General features: G+C 38.5%; 1 protein-coding gene and 3 non-coding genes across 6 annotated transcripts; 1 reads left to right on the forward strand and 3 right to left on the reverse strand.

Moving 5' to 3' along the window:
- Positions 1-875: 875 nt before the first annotated feature.
- trnah-gug (transfer RNA histidin (anticodon GUG)) lies at positions 876-947 on the reverse strand. Its single transcript has one exon. It is a non-coding gene; the product is annotated as a tRNA-His (tRNA).
- Positions 948-1255: 308 nt separating this feature from the next.
- On the reverse strand, positions 1256-1328 carry trnar-acg (transfer RNA arginine (anticodon ACG)). Its single transcript has one exon. It is a non-coding gene; the product is annotated as a tRNA-Arg (tRNA).
- Positions 1329-1570: 242 nt separating this feature from the next.
- trnah-gug (transfer RNA histidin (anticodon GUG)) lies at positions 1571-1642 on the reverse strand. Its single transcript has one exon. It is a non-coding gene; the product is annotated as a tRNA-His (tRNA).
- Positions 1643-6869: 5227 nt separating this feature from the next.
- LOC109983530 (dixin) lies at positions 6870-19595 on the forward strand. Of its 3 annotated transcripts, none has more exons than XM_020633270.3 (20): positions 6870-7113; positions 7838-7967; positions 8987-9112; positions 9329-9560; positions 9809-9910; positions 11761-11855; positions 11960-12063; positions 13056-13139; positions 13424-13477; positions 13634-13684; positions 13785-13889; positions 13979-14032; positions 14144-14215; positions 14748-14813; positions 15144-15293; positions 16351-16414; positions 16510-16606; positions 16750-16858; positions 17947-18026; positions 18110-19595. In XM_020633270.3, exons 1-20 carry the CDS (start codon positions 7051-7053, stop codon positions 18117-18119), a joined length of 1848 nt encoding a protein of 615 aa, XP_020488926.2. In that variant the 5' UTR covers positions 6870-7050; the 3' UTR covers positions 18120-19595. The 3 variants fall into 3 exon arrangements, with proteins under 3 accessions (XP_020488926.2, XP_020488927.2, XP_020488928.2); XM_020633271.3 differs by having other exon boundaries at positions 15147-15293; XM_020633272.3 differs by having other exon boundaries at positions 7841-7967.
- Positions 19596-20134: the final 539 nt, after the last annotated feature.

Genomic DNA, 20134 nt, shown 5'->3' on the forward strand with positions numbered 1-20134 from the left:
CCTTTGTATCTGAAGCCCTCAAAGTCAGTCAAGTTCCATGCACAGTTTATCCAGCAATGCTGTATGCACTTCCAGGAAAACATTTGTTTTCACAAAATGTGGAGTTGCAAGAGGAGGTTTCAGGATAGCTGTCAAGAGTCCACAGGGACATGTTGGAATGCAGCGTAACTGTGTCAGTTGACTATTTTCGGTTGTGGAGAAGTATGAGGAAGAACTGATTTACACTTGTTAAAACTCTCAACGAGCTAGCCAGGAGTTGAACCTAGAACCGAAAGAACAGCTTCTTGTTGTAGAATGTTTTCAGCACTGAATCTCAAATGCCTTTGTATCTGAAGCCCTTCCTCAAAGTCAGTCAAGTTCCACGCACATTTTATCCAGCAATGCTGTATGCACTTCTGGGAAAACATTTGTTTTCAAAAAATGTGGACTTGCAAGAGGAGGTTTCAGGATAGCTGTCAAGAATCCACAGGGACATGTTGGAATGCAGCATAACTGTGTCAGTTGATTCTTTTCGGTTGTGGAGAAGTACGAGGAAGAACTGATTTACACTGGTTAAAACTCTCAACGAGCTAGCCAGGAGTCGAACCTAGAATCTTCTGATCCGTAGTCAGACGCATTATCCAGGAGTCGAACCTAGAATCTTCTGATCCATAGTCAGACGCGTTGTGACATGAGCTTTCACAGTGCTGCATGCAAAGGCAATGCGTCTGTACTCTGTAGAACGATCTACTATGATGATCAAAGGACAGGTAGTGTGCATTCTAAAACTATGATGATCAAAGGACAGGAAGTGTGCATTCTAAAACTATGATGATCAAAGGGGAGGCTGGTGAAGCCAAGAGGAATCTCAAACAAGGTATTCTGTTTGCCATTTGTGCCATGACCCGGATTCGAACCGGGGTTACTGTGGCCACAACGCAGAGTACTAACCACTATACTATCACAGCCACACAAATGCCTGAAAGAACAGCTTCTTGTTGTAGAATGTTTTCAGCACTGACTCTCAAATGCCTTTGTATCTGAAGCCCTTCCTCAAAGTCAGTCAAGTTCCACGCACATTTTATCCAGCAATGCTGTATGCACTTCTGGGAAAACATTTGTTTTCACGAAATGTGGACTTGCAAGAGGAGGTTTCAGGATAGCTGTCAAGAATCCACAGGGACATGTTGGAATGCAGCGTATCTGTGTCAGTTGATTCTTTTCGGTTGTGGAGAAGTACGAGGAAGAACTGATTTACACTGGTTAAAACTCTCAACGAGCTAGCCAGGAGTCGAACCTAGAATCTTCTGATCCGTAGTCAGACACGTTATCCATTGCGCCACTAGCCCACTGTGACATGATCTTTCACAGTGCTGCATGCAAAGGCAATGTGTCTGTACTCTGTATAACGGTATGTTGAAAATGTCTTTAAAGTAAATGGGTGAGTCCTGGGTAGTGTGCATTCTAAAACTATGATGATCTACTATGATGATCAAAGGACAGGTAGTGTGCATTCTAAAACTATGATGATCAAAGGGGAGGCTGGTGAAGCCAAGAGGAATCTCAAACAAGGTATTTTGTTTGCCATTTGTGCCATGACCCGGATTCGAACCAGGGTTACTGTGGCCACAACGCAGAGTACTAACCACTATACTATCACAGCCACACAAATGTCTGAAAGAACAGCTTCTTGTTGTAGAATGTTTTCAGCACTGAATCTCAAATGCCTTTGTATATGAAGCCCTCAAAGTCAGTCAAGTTCCATGCACAGTTTATCCAGCAATGCTGTATGCACTTCCGGGAAAACATTTGTTTTCCACAGGGGACATGTTGGAATGCAGCGTAACTGTGTCAGTTGACTATTTTCGGTTGTGGAGAAGTATGAGGAAGAACTGATTTACACTTGTTAAAACTCTCAAAGAGCTAGCCAGGAGTCGAACCTAGAATCTTCCGATCTGTAGTCAGATGCATTTTCCATTGCGCCACTAGCCCACTGTGACATGATCTTTCACAGTGCTGCATGCAAAGGCAATGTGTCTGTACTCTGTAGAACGGTATGTTGAAAATGTCAGTAAAGTAAATGGGTGAGTCCTAGGTAGTGTGCATTCTAAAACTATGATGATCAAAGGACAGGTAGTGTGCATTCTAAAACTATGATGATCAAAGGAGAGGCTGGTGAAGCAAAGAGGAATCACAAACAAGGTATTCTGTTTGCCATTTGTGCCATGACCCGGATTCGAACCGGGGTTACTGAAAGAACAGCTTCTTGTTGTAGAATGTTTTCAGCACTGAATCTCAAATGCATTTGTTTCTGAAGCCCTCAAAGTCAGTCAAGTTCCATGCACAGTTTATCCAGCAATGCTGTATGCACTTCCGGGAAAACATTTGTTTTCACAAAATGTGGAGTTGCAAGAGGAGGTTTCAAGATAGCTGTCAAGAATCCACAGGGACATGTTGGAATGCAGGGTAACTGTGTCAGTTGACTATTTTCGGTTGTGGAGAAGTATGAGGAAGAACTGATTTACACTTGTTAAAACTCTCAACGAGCTAGCCAGGAGTTGAACCTAGAACCGAAAGAACAGCTTCTTGTTGTAGAATGTTTTCAGCACTGAATCTCAAATGCCTTTGTATCTGAAGCCCTTCCTCAAAGTCAGCCAAGTTCCACTCACATTTTATCCAGCAATGCTGTATGCACTTCTGGGAAAACATTTGTTTTCACAAAATGTGGACTTGCAAGAGGAGGTTTCAGGATAGCTGTCAAGAATCCACAGGGACATGTTGGAATGCAGCATAACTGTGTCAGTTGATTCTTTTCGGTTGTGGAAAAGTACGAGGAAGAACTGATTTACACTGGTTAAAACTCTCAACGAGCTAGCCAGGAGTCGAACCTAGAATCTTCTGATCCGTAGTCAGACGCCTTATCCAGGAGTCAAACCTAGAATCTTCTGATCTGTCGTCAGACGCGTTGTGACATGACTGTCCTATGATGATCAAAGGACAGGTAGTGTGCATTCTAAAACTATGATGATCAAAGGAGAGGCTGGTGAAGCAAAGAGGAATCACAAACAAGGTATTCTGTTTGCCATTTGTGCCATGACCCGGATTTGAACTCTGCAGCCACAACGCAGAGTACTAACCACTATACTATCACAGCCACACAAATGCCTGAAAGAACAGCTTCTTGTTGTAGAATGTTTTCAGCACTGAATCTCAAATGCCTTTGTATCTGAAGCCCTCAAAGTCAGTCAAGTTCCATGCACAGTTTATCCAGCAATGCTGTATGCACTTCCGGGAAAACATTTGTTTTCACAAAATGTGGAGTTGCAAGAGGAGGTTTCAAGATAGCTGTCAAGAATCCACAGGGACATGTTGGAATGCAGCGTAACTGTGTCAGTTGACTATTTTCGGTTGTGGAGAAGTACGAGGAAGAACTGATTTACACTTGTTAAAACTCTCAACGAGCTAGCCAGGAGTTCAACCTAGAACCGAAAGAACAGCTTCTTGTTGTAGAATGTTTTCAGCACTGAATCTCAAATGCCTTTGTATCTGAAGCCCTTCCTCAAAATCAGTCAAGTTCCATGCACATTTTATCCAGCAATGCTGTATGCACTTCCGGGAAAACATTTTACAAAATGTGGAGTTGCAAGAGGAGGTTTTAGGATAGCTGTCAAGAATCCACAGGGACATGTTGGAATACAGCATAACTGTGTCAGTTGATTCTTTTCGGTTGTGGAGAAGTACGAGGAAGAACTGATTTACACTTGTTAAAACTCTCAACAAGCTAGCCAGGAGTCGAACCTAGAATCTTCTGATCTGTAGTCAGACGCATTATCCATTGCGCCACTAGCCCACTGTGACATGACCTTTCACAGTGCTGCATGCAAAGGCAATGTGTCTGTACTCTGTAGAACGGTATGTTGAAAATGTCAGTAAAGTAAATGGGTGAGTCCTGGGTAGTGTGCATTCTAAAACTATGATGATCTACTATGATGATCAAAGGACAGGTAGTGTGCATTCTAAAACTATGATGATCAAAGGACAGGTAGTGTGCATTCTAAAACTATGATGATCAAAGGACAGGTAGTGTGCATTCTAAAACTATGATGATCAAAGGAGAGGCTTGTGAAGCAAAGAGGAATCACAAAAAAGGTGTTCTGTTCGCCAGGTGGAAGGTGGAAAAAAAAAAATTTCTCCTCCTGGACCCATCAACATCTACCTACCCTACCTCAACTTACTGGATCAGGCCACTTTGCAAATTGGTGATTTACTGTTAACTGAACCGGAAGTAGTGAATTTCTGACTGTATGAAAATGACTTATACAATTAATTAAAGGGGAAATTTGCCGATTTTCAACCAGTTGCGCAACATATTCATACAGATATTATATGTTTCACTACGTTTATTCCCCTCAGTGTAGACTGAGAACAGAAGGGAATGACATAGGCACTTTTCTGTAAGTTATCTGGATGTAGCACCAATTTTTAAGAAATCTCACCTTTTTACTTCCTATTCAGTCTAGGTTTATGACAAGTCTATCTTCCTAGCGGCAAATTCCCCCTTTAGTTTTTAGAAATAATGCCAATGACATTTTTCTTGATTAATTAATTGACAAGTTGATTTAATCTCCCCCCTCCCCCCACCCCCTTAGCTAGAAAAGCAGCTTCTCATTTGTTTTGTCAATGATTCCTGTAATCTTTACACCAAGTTATTTTAATATTTCTGTATTGTAATTTTCCCAGGTAACATCCATAATCTTGGCGCCATGGAAACACCACTTGCTGCTCAGTCCTTGCAATCCCATTGTTCAAGCAAGAATGAAAAAGAGTGTCAAGATCCTATTCCAGCTCTGAGCAACTTAAGCATCGCTGGTCCTATAAACCCCCAATGCTCAGACAGTCAGCCATACAATTGCACCTTCTTTTCCTGTTCTGTGCCTACTGAGAAAGCTAGCTGGACGCTTAAGGTCATGTTAGTCAGTTGTTTGTTGGCTGAAGAGAGACATATGTTGTGGCCAACCTGATGCAATAATTATATTATCTATAAACTGTGATTAATAAACAAATGATGAATTAAGTACTGCATTTGTTTACAGACATGAATGTATATTTGTAAAAAAACAATCGTAATCAATTGCATAATAGTTGCAGAATGAGAGACTGAACAATTGTCACATGAGTTTTCTTACTATGTGATATCAGTTTGTGCAAGTTGTTAAGGATTATAACCTTTTTGAACTGCTGGACAAACAAGACCAACATCAATGAAATCCATAGCCTCTTTTTATGTTTATTTTGTTAAAAACTCACTATCCAAAACGGACAAGTCATTTGACAAAGTGGAGCAGAAACAAGTTAACACATGATAGTGTTTATTGAGGAAAATTCAGGTTAAGAAATTTAGACAGGTTAAACAACCACATGTGAATAATATGCAGGAGTTGTACCATGCTCACACTACGGTTTCTTCTACTACAAGCATTGACATGTTAGTAAACTCTAGACATATCTGGTTTCTTTTAAGGATCTGTATGAAGACGGTAAATTATATTATGCTCAACAGTAGCGCGCAAATGGTGTCTGACCTTGTAGACATAACAATATAAATATCCAGTGAAGACTGGACAACTTGCCAAGCTCACAAATGTTAGCACAATTATTAAGAAAGAATTAATAATGTGGTTTTATAGACTGAAGAAATACCAGCAATAACTCAGAAAATACATCAAATGCAGTTCAAGACTTTACCCTTTTGTAATCCAATGCTTGCAAGTAAATTTCATTGACTTTAATCCATTATTTTTTCATGTAATATTATGAACTGTATAGTCACTCTGATCACAATGGACATCAGTGACCAACAAATAAACCATTTAACAGGAAGCATTTTGAAAATTGGATTATGCTTCCATGCATAAATATTATTGTATTGTAACAAATTCACACATTTCAGGTCAATCTTGTTTTTTTGTTAAATAAGACAAAATGAACATTTTAAACAAAAGATTTTGAGAATAAATACAATAACATTTTGAGAATTGCTGGAAATCTTTCAACAACAATATGTTTTGCATGCTTATATTCCCTCATATTGCTTATATTGCTTTTTTTAATTCTGAAAATCACACAAATTAGAGGCAATATTGTAAAGTATTTTTGACTACTGGCAGGCACAAAATGAGAGTTAGTATCAAATATTACTGACACAAATTTAGAGCACTTATTGCAAATAATTTTGACTAATGATATAAATAAATTAATTAATTAAACAGACAGCTTAGCAGGTAGGTAAAAAAAAATCAATTCAATAGTGTCAACAGTTTTTTGACAAATCACAAAAAAAACAGAAAACAAATCATATTTTGAATAGTTTTGATTAAAGGGAGAAAAGTAATGACAGAAAAGCAGTTAGCTTATGTCAAACATTGTTGATAAATGAGTTTTTTTTTGTTTTGTAGCTATGTCAGAAAATTATTGACTGAAAATAAGAGAGTTTATGGCAAATATTTTGGCTAATGAGTTTATTATTATTATTATTATTATTTTTTGACAAATCGTAGTAAATAACTGGGATGCAATCACCAAAACATGGAGAGCTAACATCGAGTATCTTTGGCCACATACTAATTGAGAGTGCTAATGTCAAGTTTTTGTTCAACCAATACCAGACATCAGGGACTTTATAATAAAAAAAAAAATGGGACAGAAAGTAAATAGTGCGCTGTTTTTTTTCACATCAAATAAGTGGGCTAAAGAAAGTAAAAATATTAATATTAATAAAAGCAATATTTTGGTAAACAAAAGCTCATGGCGGCCTTATTGTTGAAGCACATTGACACTCCGGAAGTCGTAAACCGTCAACCGGAGGTCTCTTATGTGCAGTAACTTGACAACCGGTCTCCAGCCAGAGTAACGGTAGCCGTTTCCTCCGACCCCTCATTGTCTCTGTTTGTTGACGTTTGCTGGAGTTTCAGGGTTAGTTAGTAACGGGGGGGGGGTGTCTGCCTGTTCTACCGGGGACGTCGTGTGGAAGTAACAGAGCTACCGAGCTTAAATGGGTTTTCGAATAAAAAGATGATCGCCTCACTTTCGAGAGGAAGTTTGCTGGATGAGGTTCTTCACGGGGGCTTTAACGAGGTAACGTTTACCTTTCGATACAATGTGTTATCAAATTGGGTTAGCAATAAATTACCACAGATATGCTAACGATGTAGTGGTTCGAAACAATAAAGACACAACTTAGGCTGGATCAAACAAATTAACGCAGTTTGTCCAATTAGTGTTGACGCAAATGTGTTGTCAGGACAAAACAATGATTTATTGTGACTCAATTGTTTCGCTATTAAACGCTTAGTTTAATGGTTGTCTGGAGTAAAATTACCCAAGTGTTTTTATTTTGACTCTTAAGTCCGCATAACCAAAGCATATGTCGCCATCAGGTCAACAGTAAGAGGAGTTTTTCCTCTTTGCTTCACAACGAGGTACGTTTTTGTAAGGTATCCCGGGGCAACGGGCTGTCACGTGACTAAACGTGGAGTAACCGTGTGAAAAATAGTGGAGGCATCCCCAAACCTTGTTACTCTGGACAGAACATCAAATTGTGTTATAGGTCTTCACAACAAAAGCAAAATTGATCTGGAGGTGGGACAATGGACTGGCCCCTGCCCCCCTCTCTTCTGTCTCAACATAATAAACAAAGGCTCTCATTTGTCATGCCAGTCTAATTTGGCCCCCTTTCTCTAATTTGTGTGTGTGTGTGTGTGTGTGTGTGTGTGTGTGTGTGTGTGTGTGTGTGTGTGTGTGTGTGTGTGTCTCTGTGGTGGTGTGATGGATTTGTGTGTGTCTGACTAACGGATTGCAGCAGCAGCTGGCAGCGTATGTTTCCTGGGTGAACTCCCAGCTGAAGAGGAAACCAGGCCTGAAGTTGATCACAGACCTCAGGGGTGACCTACAGGATGGGGTTGTGCTCACACAACTCATAGAGATAGTTGGTAATTACCCACTTCCACATCCACACACACTCAGATGACTCACATGATGTGGTAAAGGGAGGTTGTAGGCAGATAAATGAATTAGCCTATTTACATGCGCATGTATGGTTAAAACATTCGGTTTGTACATTCACATTTGGCCCTCCATTAAACCCAAATATACATGCTCACTAATAATGTGAGTTCTTCCTGAGATGCATCCCTTCAAAGTTCTTTTTTTTAAATCAAAAAGTAAAATTTACTGTACAGCTTCACAGTGTTTGCTTGTCTTTATGAAGACCAGTCATCGCTGGTGTGCACAGATAATGCAAGATGTGAAATTTCATATGGATTGCTATTTCCATCCCCATGTGCACATTAAGTCGTGTTCAAATACCTGCTCCCTCAAGATACAATTTTACATTAGACTGGTCATAGTATGACAGTCTGTGGTTTTTCAGACTAAGAATTTATTGTAACCACAAACTGAACATTTTAATGTCAAAACAGAAACACTTTTTTTTGTATTCATATTCTTTTTTCAAAATAAATCTTACCATTAAATTCAACACTGCAAATTATTTTACCCCTTCATACTTTTGGATGGAAATTAACTTTCCATTATTGCAGTAAGCAGATGGTTATGTTCACTCATTTTTATGCTGCATGATTACACGCATGCTGCAGTATTAGTTGATAGCCCAATGGGGTATTTGTTTTTCTTGGAGATTAAGTTGTTTTACCATTCTTTTTAACAAATCAGTTAGGAATACTTACAACTACTAGAATTTGTTGAGTGTATGATAAATGCAGTGATATGTTTTTATTTATATCTGTAACACTCTTTCAGTTGCCTGTATGCTCACTTGACATGAGGAAAAAGACATAGCAACAATTTAAAAATGATAACATAATTAATGGTTACAATTTGTAACGTAACTTTGCTGGAGTATGGCTAAACCAGTGCTGAAGGAAATGCCAAACTAGTGGGCTCCTTCGTTTTTTATAATTGTTAATTTTCTGTCTTTCAAATCTTTCAGCTGGGGAAATCCTGCAGGGAGTTTACCTCACTCCCCAGAACAAAGAAGAAAGCCGGAAGAATGTGGAGCAAGTCTTGCAGTTCATTTCCTCCAGACATATACGCATGCCACACATTACTGCAAGAGGTAAATTACCAAAAAAAATCTGTTTTGTCGATGATTCTATACTTAGAAGACTCAGAAGATTTGTCAGAAGCCAGAGCTTTAAGAATTAAAAACTCTCATGTTTACAATACAATATCATTATTCTCATTTTGCATATGACATATCTTACTAATCAGAAAAACAGCCATTATTTGCATGACAACCTTGTTTCACACCAGATCCCCTTTCTGTTTGCAGACATTGTGGATGGTAATTTGAAATGTGTAATGAGGGTAATTCTGGCGCTGGCTGCCCACTTCAAACCCTCTGCCAATCACAGAGCTGCCTCTGGAAGTGGGAGGGCTTTAACAAGAGGCTCTTACAATCACAATCCACTCTCCACTGTTGCATTAGCACAAGGTGCAGCCGCAGCCCTGGCATCAGCACGACATGATGCCTCACATCCTGCACGTGCAACACGTATGAACAGGTATGTTAACCACAGTAATCCGAAACACAGACACTAAACCTCAAATCATTGTTACTCTCTTCAGGCAGAGCGATCTCTTCCACAGCAGTCTTTTGTTAGTTTCATCTGAGGTCTTGCTGTCCTCTGGTGGACAAACAAGTCATATCTCTTGCAGCTGACACAGAACTTTTGTCTATATATTTGTTACCAAAATAGCATGTCCGTTTCTTATTTATGACTAGTCTCTATTTTATTTGTCATTTTTTCAGTGGCATGGGGTTTGATATGGAAAAGAGTGTGTGTGTTCGTGCTCTGGTGAAGCAGTATGAGAAAGGAGCTCCGGATGAGCCTGACAATCTTCAGCCTAACAGGTACACTCACGTTTTTTTAATAATTAGAAAATTGTACACTTTCAGCTTATTGCCCTAGAGGATTAGAAAAAGCAGCATACATGCACACATTATCACTTTTCGTGTCCCTTTCTATGCCCTTAAATTTAAAAAAATAAAGCAAAGTGTTTGTTTGGTTAAGTGAAAACATCTTAGGTACATCTAAGTACTTTTTGAGTGCACTCAAATAGAAACTCAGACATGGATGAGGTTTATTTTATTAGTATTTATAAACTCTCCATTAATGTAGGCAGGATTCACTCTTAACACATTCCATATGAGCCAAATCATGATATGCGGTTGTGTTTTAAAAAAAGCAGTAGTGAGATAAAAGGCTGAACAAATGAAAGTTGGCTTTCGTGGCCTAAATTCATCAAAAACGTTGTTGCAGATTGCTGGCCCAAGGACAAGTGGCATCATTTTGTAATCAAACTCAGAATGAGTGCACCATGTTGCAAAAAAAAGTATTTTGCACAGCACACTGTATTTTAACATCAGACAATTTAGTGTTTGGAGAAAACAAAGTCCTCTTTGTCTTTATTTATATTTGTCTCTTTGCCAGCAGGCAGTTTTTTATCATTCAACTTATCTTCTAACACCAAGCTTTTGAAACAGTAAAGCTAATTTTTGGTTCACTTGTGTGTGTGCGTGTGTGCACATGTGCGACCGTATGACTTTGGTCTTATTACCAATGTATATAAGTGAAAGGTGTATGCATGGATTTTGAATGGAAAGAACGACATCCTGCAGAGATAAATAGACCTGATGTTGCTATCACATAATGTAATTTTCATTTTGTGAGAAATGCCTGGATGTGTTTGCTGCTTTGGTTGCCATGCTAGCTAGCTGGGGGGCAAGGGGCGTGTCTGCTTTGGAAGAAAAGAGATCATCATGAGGATGTAGAGATGCAGATTCCACATGGAGAGTGGAACATAGACTTGTTCAATGTTTTATGCACGATATTCCGCATGTAGCCCGTGATGGGGGGGACGCAGGTTAAGTGGTAAGACCAGGCTCTTTAAGGCATTTTGGTTGTGTGTTTGTTGCTTTCTTGGCTACTATGTGAGATTGAATGCTTCTTTAGTATAACATGTAACAAGAAAATAGATGGTCTAGTAAGTATTGAATCTGTATGCAGTGTGCTCTTCCAAGTGCTTTAATAGACAAAGGCATCATGGTTTGCAAATATCAAGGACCCCTCTTTACAATTTAGTATCGTAGAAAATATGTGTCTTTTCTGTGTCTCTTTAAGAATGTAAAGAGCACCTGGCGTGCACAATATTATGTAACACAGCCCAGTGAAAATAGTGAGAAATAGTACGTAGTAGCAGGAAGATATTGTACTATATTTAAATTACTTATTGTATTTCTTTTTTTTTCTTTTTTTTTTTTTTTACTGATCAATGTTTAAATGCACTGAAGGGTTGTCACCATACAAGCATTTTAAACTTAAATATGAGACAAGTAAATATCAAACAATATTGATACCGTTTTGTTATGTTGGCAGTGTTTCAGTACTGAAACGTTGCCAACATATTTGTGTGACGTATTTGTGAGAAGACAGTGCTCTCTTTCTCTTTTGCTTACAGAAGCTTTTGGTTAAAAGTATAACTGAAGGTCTGTAGATCTTTAAAAGCTTTTTAAAGCATTTTGATACCTCGATACTTTTCCATACCGTAATTTCGTCACTCTACAGCTGTCCTATCCAAATAAAGGCCAAAGCACAAAAAAAAGAAAAGAATTGAATGAACAAAAATGTACACAGTGGCTATGCAAACGACCCCATGCGTCTTTGAAGTAAACTCATTATTCATTGTTTTTTCCTTCTTCAGCCTCAGCTCTGTTAGTCCTCTGTCATCTCCAAGAGCTCCACCCAGCAGCCACTCAGAGGGACAGCAGGAGGACCACCAACAACAGGAGTCCATTGGTGAGACAAAGAACTGCACACAGTTTGATGAATAAAGCTTGTTTGATATATGGTTGAACCTGTGTAACACTGTGTTATGTCTGTGTACATCTGTGTGCATGTAGCTGAGTCATGTTATGCTGTAGTGGAAACAGCGTGGGATGATCCTGTCAGTGAAAACTTGGAGAAGGAGGTGCAGGAGACACGTAAAATGGTGTCAGCTTTGCAGGTAACAATGCATAGTATTGTCCTTTCTTTAACCTGAATGTCTTCTTACTTTGAAGCAATAGGATGTATCACTGGTAATAAAAAAAACCAAGTTTCTTAATTTGTGTTTAAAAACACTTTTAAAGGTCAGAGAATCAGTGGAACGTAAAATAGAGGGTGAAAAAATGAATAAAAAGTGATTGCTGCAAAATGCATTGGAAACAATCTTTGCACATGCTCAAACCACATCATGGTTGATTTGACCATGAAGCATTTTGAGCATGTGCACATAATATCAGCTGACAAAAACATCAGAATCATGATCAAAATGATACATGAAAAACCTCCATCATGTGTTTTGTGTCTTTACTACAGTCCTATGAAATCCTCTCATGTGATCGTCTTCTTGCATGAAATGGAATTTTGTAGCAATAAAAGTATTTTTAGTTAAAGCATTCCCCTGCTGTGTGTTTTTCAGGTCTGTCTTTATAAGAATGTTTGAGAAAGCAAAATAGAGACTAATGTTGACTTCCTGCCAGAGTGGGATCTGTTTGGATATGTGACATTTTTTAACATATTTATTGAGCTTTCTTTTTAAAACATCTCTTTTTTTTATCTTTCATAAAAGAGAAAATAGCCTGAACTATGCAATGCATGACAAAGCAATAAACACACACATGTTAAAACAAAAAGGCAAAAAGAAATAGCACAGCAGAATTCAGAACATTCAGGTCTGTTCATTAGCCTATTGTCATGCTTCAAGAAGTACAGCAGGCAATGCATCGTAAAGCCTTGAGGAAGCAAACATTTAGCATAGACTTTTCTTTGTTTGACATCAAAAAACCATCAGGGTAGGTGTTAAGAGTAGCTATTTGAGAGCTCTGCCTTGTTATATGTAATGCGCAAGACAACCTAGCTAGAACTACTACAGCTTTAACTAGTCACAGCTTTCCAAACACACTGACTTATAGTCCAAGTACACGCTGGTGTCACATGTCCTACTCTGGTTTCCAGGCGCTGCTACTACATGGTTCGCTGCCCGAGGATGAACAGGACGAGTCTTTGAGTTTGGACCAAGGCAGCGCTGAGCAGCAACTGGTAGAGATCGCCTCTCCTTTTTATTTTTATTCCGTCATCCTTTTCTTTTTTGAATTCTTTTGTCCTCTCTCTTCTCTCTTTTTTTCTGTGTCACTCTCTTTGTCGGTTTAAGCTATTCCATATGAACACAGATCACATTTCCCTTTTTAACTGTGGTTAATGTAAGTGTGTGTGTGTGTGTGTAAGCCAATTGTGTGTACACAGGGTGACACGGGTATCAGTTTCCCTTCTTTCTCAGTCTATTGTTGTCCTCACACACATCCCGTCTTTCTTTCTCTCTCCAGGTAGTCATTCGCAGTCGTTTAGACCAGAGTATGGAGGAGGCTCAGGAGCTGAAGGTAAATGATTTGTTCTCCTTTTAAACAGTTGTGTTCTTTTTCTTTCATGGTCAGGACAATAGAATCACTTGTCTTGTTTTTTGAGAGAATAAACATGTGGGACACACACTGAGATAAATATTTCGTTCAGAATGGGTTGTTTGCTGTTTGCTTTAGAGGGAACTGTTGCGCTGTAGGCAGGAGATGAGAAACCTGCAGGCAATCAAGGTGAGACAAAGACGTATCTGCAATTTATTATCTCATATAGTTGCAGTTGTTTTATTTCTTGCTAATGTGGTGACTTTCTGTATTTTCTTTGATTGTTCAGGACGCTCAGCAGCAGAGGCTGTGCTCACAGGAGACAATGATACTGCAAATGAAGCAAGAGCTGCTCAGAGGCAGCATGACAAAGGATGAACTCAACAACCTGAAAGTATGAAATAGTCTTACATACAATCGCATCTTTATTTAAGTAAATGTTAAATCTTCAAAACCCTATGTCTTGTTAAACCTGTGTTATAGGCAGAGCTACAGTGGAAGCTGGATGAATGTAACAGGCTCTGGGGTGAATGTAAGGTGAGCCCCCCCCCCCCCCCCCCCATCCAATTTTATATTACACATCATCTGTTAACTGAGTTTGAACAAAATAAACTCAACTTGTCTTTTCTGTCTGACTGCTGAGTGCAGAAGGAGGTCGGGCAGAAGGACAGACAGCTGCAGCAGCTCAAACAAAAGCTTGAAGAAAGCAAAAAAACGCAGGTATGGATAACCAGTTTTGGGATTGTAAAGGGAAATTAAACAAGCTACTGTGAACTCAAAAAGGTCCATCCTGTTCAGTGCTGTATCAGAATCTCATACAAAGGTTAATCATGGACTCACCTTTGTGGTTTTTTGTCATCAGTGTTGCTTTGCAGTTTTTAACTTCAGCTTCCATCAGCAAATTAATAATCAAACTGACTGATTCAGGCGTATTACTTAAAGTAATTCATTTATTTATTTGCTCACGTATTCTAAAAACTGGTCACTTAAAAAAATCTAGGGTAAAGAATGTTTTTGTTTTAAGGTTCATTTATCTTGAAGTTTGTATTAGTGTTTGTTTGGTAGAGTAATTTGCAAAGAGAGTTGGAGCATAAAAAGAGCATGCTTCTGGTCAACTTTTTCTTAACGGCCTCTTACTGGTTAACATATTGATTGCAAAGCTGAGTTTAAGGTTCAGTCTGAATGAGGAAGTCCGAAATCCATATGAACATTTCTGTGCTGACCCTTTCTCTTTTTTTGTCGCTCTTTTCAGATTCCCACAGGCACTGAAAACAACGGATATTCTAACTGTGGAAACCCAGCTCCCTCCATGTCAGATGTGAGTATTTTTTCTTTAAATGAGGCTGCTCAATCAGTTCTGCATGTCTTGCTTTTAACAAATCACACAGCTATGCTCTTGCATTCTATTGTGTGCAGTATGTGGGCTATTGATAAGACACAAGAACCCACAGTATGTTTGTAAAGAAATGCTGGTTATAAGACCAGCACAAGTAGTAGATTACCGAGACGTTACTTTGAAAAGTACAGCATGTGTAGCACATTGCATGGGGCAGAACATGCTCAACATACACAAAAAGTTACTTGTGTACTTTAAGCATGCACTTAGCTGTTGATACTAAAAATATTTTTTGTGTTTGTGCCCTGTCAGCAGGCAGAGGAGGTTCAGCTGCTCAGGGATGCTCTCAGGAGTTTGAGGAACAACTTCAGAGACCACGACCCACAGCACCATACACTGGACACCCTGGAGCAGGGCATAGTATCACTAATCGACAGGCTGCATGTTCTGCATACACACAGGGTACAACAATCAGTCTCACAAAGCAATTTTTCTAAAAGAAAAAAAAGAAAGTTATTTTATTTCAAAGTGAACATAAAAATAGCCTCTTAAATGGTGTGTTTTTGTGGGTTAAAAACCAAAGCACTGTGTTGTCATGTGATGTTGAGGTTTCTGTGTAACTGTTGTGTTAATCTCTCTGTACAGATTCTACATAGAATTGTAGAATCTGTTCACGAAGGGTCATGATTTTCAGCATTAATGTGTGTACGGCAAAAACAAGGTGCAACGTTTTAACATTCCAGCTCCCATCAGCAGTAATCTAACAAGAATTTATTGGTCCCTATAAACACATATAAAGATAAAACTGCTGACAATCAATTGTAGATCAATCAATTCAACTTCAGCCACAAATCTGCTTGACACTGGGTCTAATTAGAGCCAATCGGCGTTTAGATTTTCCAACTTCCTGAAAAACATGAAAAATGATCGTTCCAACCTCCCTTTAACAAAAAAACATTTGAAGAGTTGTTCTCTTCTTCCGTTGAGGACAGACCTGACCCTTTTACAAATCTGCTTCATAATGTAATTTTAACATAACTTAATTACCGTTAATCGCAAGTAAATCACGAGAAAATCGTTTTCTCCCCCTCCTGGCTCATACTGCTGGAATGAATCAGGGTGAAGCTGCTGTATAACGTACTTTACTGTTGAAGTTAGACTCAACAGATGAACAGGCCCTACTCCGGGATGTCATGGGCAATGAAATGACGGCGTTTACATTCCTGCACATAAAAAGGAAGTCTTGTCTTGAAGTTGTTCATCACTAACCGCTGGCTTTGCTGGAATTACAAAGACATTAACGTGTTCTCAGAGGCACATATCGTCATCTATCAGACTGTGATAAACAAGGATTGCAGAAAGGTTCCTAGAATGTTGCTGTGTAAATAAGTGTGAAGGCCATGAAAGAGATTTAATTGTGAAAAGGGGAATATAATTGGCAGATTTTATTTTACAAAAAAACTTCTCATGTATGGTATTTTTTTGGAAAATATGTGAACAGTTTTTTGTATTTCTGCAGGGAAGAGGGAAATCTCCAAGACGCAAAAATCAGCTCCCGGACTCTGATGCCTGGCCTGGTACAAGTAAGTTACTCTAACACACATCCACCAAATTAACATGCAATCTTTTCATACAAGGTTATTTTTCTCCTGCTAACTGTTTTTTCTTGGTCATACAGAGGTCTGTAACTCCAGCAGTGTCCCCTCTGTGTCCACTAAAATTCTTTATTTTACTGGAAAATCCTCAACACCTTCCATGATCAATATACCGAAGAGGTACGTGTGTGTAGTGTTCTGTATCTGGACACTGTAATATTTTACTTTTGCAGACTGCATTGGTTATCAACCTAACACTAAAATGTACAGAGATTATAAGATATACAGAACATGATAAAAGCCTTTCTGTACACACTTTACAGGCTTGGTGAGGTGACTCTCAAGGATGTTAAGGCAGCTGTGGATCAAGAGGGGAACTACAGGTACCACTTCAAGGCCCTGGACCCTGAGTTTGGCACTGTGAAAGAAGAGGTGAGAAAGTGCTGTGATTCTGCTTAATGTTGCCAAGTGCTGCACTCATGATGGATTAAAATTGGGACTTTGTAATATAGCAATGAGTAATTTACTCCATTCCATTATCTATACCTCTTTTCCTGTTGGGGGTCGGGGAGGAGCTGGAGTTGATCCCAGCTGTCATTGGGCGAGAGGCAGGGTACTCCCCTGGACTGTTCACCAGTCAATCACAGGGCTGACATATAAAGATAAAGATAAAGATAAAGATAAAGATAAACTTTATTGATCCCTGTGGGGGAAATTTGTGCATTACAGCAGCTCCAGAAAAACAGGGGACGGGAATATACTTATAAAAAATAAAGATAGAAGTTAAAAAACAGATCAAACATATTTACATCATTTAAATAAAATAAAAAAATACAATAATGTAAATGTAAAATTACACAGTAACTTGTTATTAACAAAACACACACAGTGTGTAGCATGAGGTGGTGATGTTGTTAAAGAGTCCGATTAAACAGTCTATAGAGACAGACAACCACACATTCGTTTACATTCACACCTACGGACAATTTAGAGTCACCAGTTGACCTAACGAGCTTGTCTTTGGACTGTGGGAGGAAGCCGGAGTACCAGGAGAAAACCCACACTTGCACGGGTGGGAACATGCAAACTCCTCCCTGTCCGACAGGGATTTGAGCCAGGAACCTTCTTGCTGTGACCACAGCAGGCAACTGTGCTAACCAATGCACCAACATGCAGCCGGCTCTTTTACAAGCTCTTTTGTAATAATAAATAAAGATTATGATCTTTTACCTGCTTTTTGTAAAGTGTCTCGAGATAATATTTGTTGTTAATTGGTGCTATAAAAATAAGGATTGATTGATTGCTGGTACAATAGTGTAAAAAAGATGTGACACTTCTCGTTACTGTTCCCTGGATATTCCCAGCTTTAGGCATTAACCTGATTTGTGCTGGACTGTGACTACGAAGTCCATCATCTTTGTTCTATTCAAGAGGCATTCCTACATAGAAGACATTGAAGAAAATAACTTACCGGTAATAGTCATACATGATGATTAAAGTCCTTCTTTGTGTTTGTTCAGGTATTCCAGGATGGAGCAATCATTCCAGGCTGGGAAGGAAAGATTGTGGCCTGGGTTGAAGAGGACCACGGTGAGGAAAGGTAACAACACGTTTATTCTTTGTATTTTCTCAAAATGTTTCTTACTCTCTGTGGTAAGGCACACCTGATCTTCTCTGTTTTAGACCGGTGTAGGTTCAAGATGATGGGCCGTGACACTTTCTTTTTGCTCCTGGAGGAACATCAACACAGCTGCTTAGAACAAAAGGCACAAGAGGACCCTTCCTGGATTTTCATCATGACTTGTTAGCAATAGATGTGGGTTGATCATCTGGTTTTAAACCAGACTGATAGCCAAACTCCCTCTGGAAACAGTTGATCTCTCTAACTGATGTCCAGAATATTGTAATGCTCAGTGCCTTACAAAGGAAATGTATTATGTCATTAGTATTTCAATGATTGAGCAGTACTGGAATCAAAGAAATAGAAACATTGTCTAATATCATAGTGTTGTTTCACCTGTAGTTCAGTACAGTTCAGTTTGCACTGAAGAAAAAAAAAGTCCTTATATAAGTAAAGCAAATAGAACCAGATTACTTCCTAGAAATATGTATTTTCAATTGATCTTTAGCCCAAGCAAATGCCCATCTGAATTTAGAATTTTATAATGTAATTTGCCTGTATTTTATAAATTATCAAAAAAAAGACTACATATCTAATGAAAAAAACATTTGGGGAAAATAAGGGTGGATAATCTCTCAAGAATTCATTTTATCTTCATTTTGGTCAACTGCTGACTAAAACACTGACCAGATACCACCTCCTCATATTGTTTTAAATATGTTTTAAAAGACAGCAGCGAAAGGAGGTTTTATTTGTAAGCCTGTTTTACTTTTGAGGACTCAAAATTCAGAAGTTAATTCAAACATGTCTGTCTAACAAAAATGTGCGTTAACATTCTCAGCGTGAACTGCTGTCACTGAATCAAATGATGCTGGAACTTGTTTGTTTTCACGTAGAAGTGGAAATAAAAGGCACTGTTATTTTGTTTACTTATAGATATTTAGTACATTTTTGTGAACTATTTTTTACATTAACCCTTACAGTTCTTTTAACTAGTCACTTAACTGAAGAGAGATTTGTTTGAGGTGAGATGCCTCTGCTCCTTTTTGATAGATGCTGTGGATGTGACTTTTTCCTTAATGATTCAAGCTGACTTGTGCTCAGATCTAGACTTTATCACTATTTATTGTTTGTTTGTGTCTGTGTGTATGAGGGTGTGTGTGTGTGTGAGAGAGATCAGGATGGACCTTTGACTTATAAATGCCATACGAACAGTGATCACAGCTGTTGTTCTTGATGCAGTAAAATGTTCAGCTCTAGTTTTAGGACATTTTTTGACCATTAAGAAACAGACTACTTCAAATAAATGTTTTCTTAACTCTGCTTCTATCTTCCCATTTTGGGATTCATTTTACAACATGCCAACAAAAATATCCATCAGTCTACTTAACCATGACCTATGTGAATGCCATGACTGCCTTTGTAAAGTGTATTATTTGCTTTTGAAATGCATTTTTTGAGCATGGATTTGTTTGCTTGAGAAAAAAGAATGGCCTTTGTTGAGTTTCAGAAAGACATGTGTTACAATTAAAACTGTTTTGTTTTTAACAGTTGTGTTTCCATTTATTTTGTGTGGGCTGTCATTAATCAGGGGAACTACCATATAAAGGGCTTTAACAGACAGTTCTCCATTTCATTTGTAAATAAAATTCACATTCCTCTATATTTTAATCTGCATTCCATTGGATGTGTTTCATAAACAAAAAAAGATAAATTACACATGGATACCCATCAGGATTTTTAAAGCTAGATGAGTAAATAAAAGAAACTAAAGTGTCTTGAGATAACTTTTGTTATTAATTGGAACTAGGCCTATACGAATACAAATTAATGAATTGATCTCTTTCTTTCTGTTTGTCCCTCTATACCACTTTCCAAGCTCAACACATCTGCAGCTGATGGCTATTCAACACTAGTTTGGATCTGCTCGAGGTTTCTATCTGTTAAAAGAGTTTTTTCTTTCCACTGCTACTTTGATTAATGTTGCTTTGTGATGTGCTCATGGTGGAAAATAATGAAATTAAGAGTTTGGTGTAGACCTGCTCTTTTTTAAAAGTGTCTTGAGGAGAAACTTATTTTTGAATTGG

The sequence above is a fragment of the Labrus bergylta genome, chromosome 14, assembly GCF_963930695.1.
Source record: "Labrus bergylta chromosome 14, fLabBer1.1, whole genome shotgun sequence".
In the NCBI taxonomy this organism is placed as follows: domain Eukaryota; kingdom Metazoa; phylum Chordata; class Actinopteri; order Labriformes; family Labridae; genus Labrus; species Labrus bergylta.

Bases quoted from the DNA above. Each gene is read 5' to 3' on its own strand.
- LOC109983530 (XM_020633270.3), top strand. From the start codon at position 7,051: ATGATCGCCTCACTTTCGAGAGGAAGTTTGCTGGATGAGGTTCTTCAC. The intron at 13,890-13,978 runs GTATGAAATAGT...CCTGTGTTATAG, and splicing joins ATGAACTCAACAACCTGAAA to GCAGAGCTACAGTGGAAGCT. The intron at 14,814-15,143 runs GTGAGTATTTTT...GTGCCCTGTCAG, and splicing joins CAGCTCCCTCCATGTCAGAT to CAGGCAGAGGAGGTTCAGCT.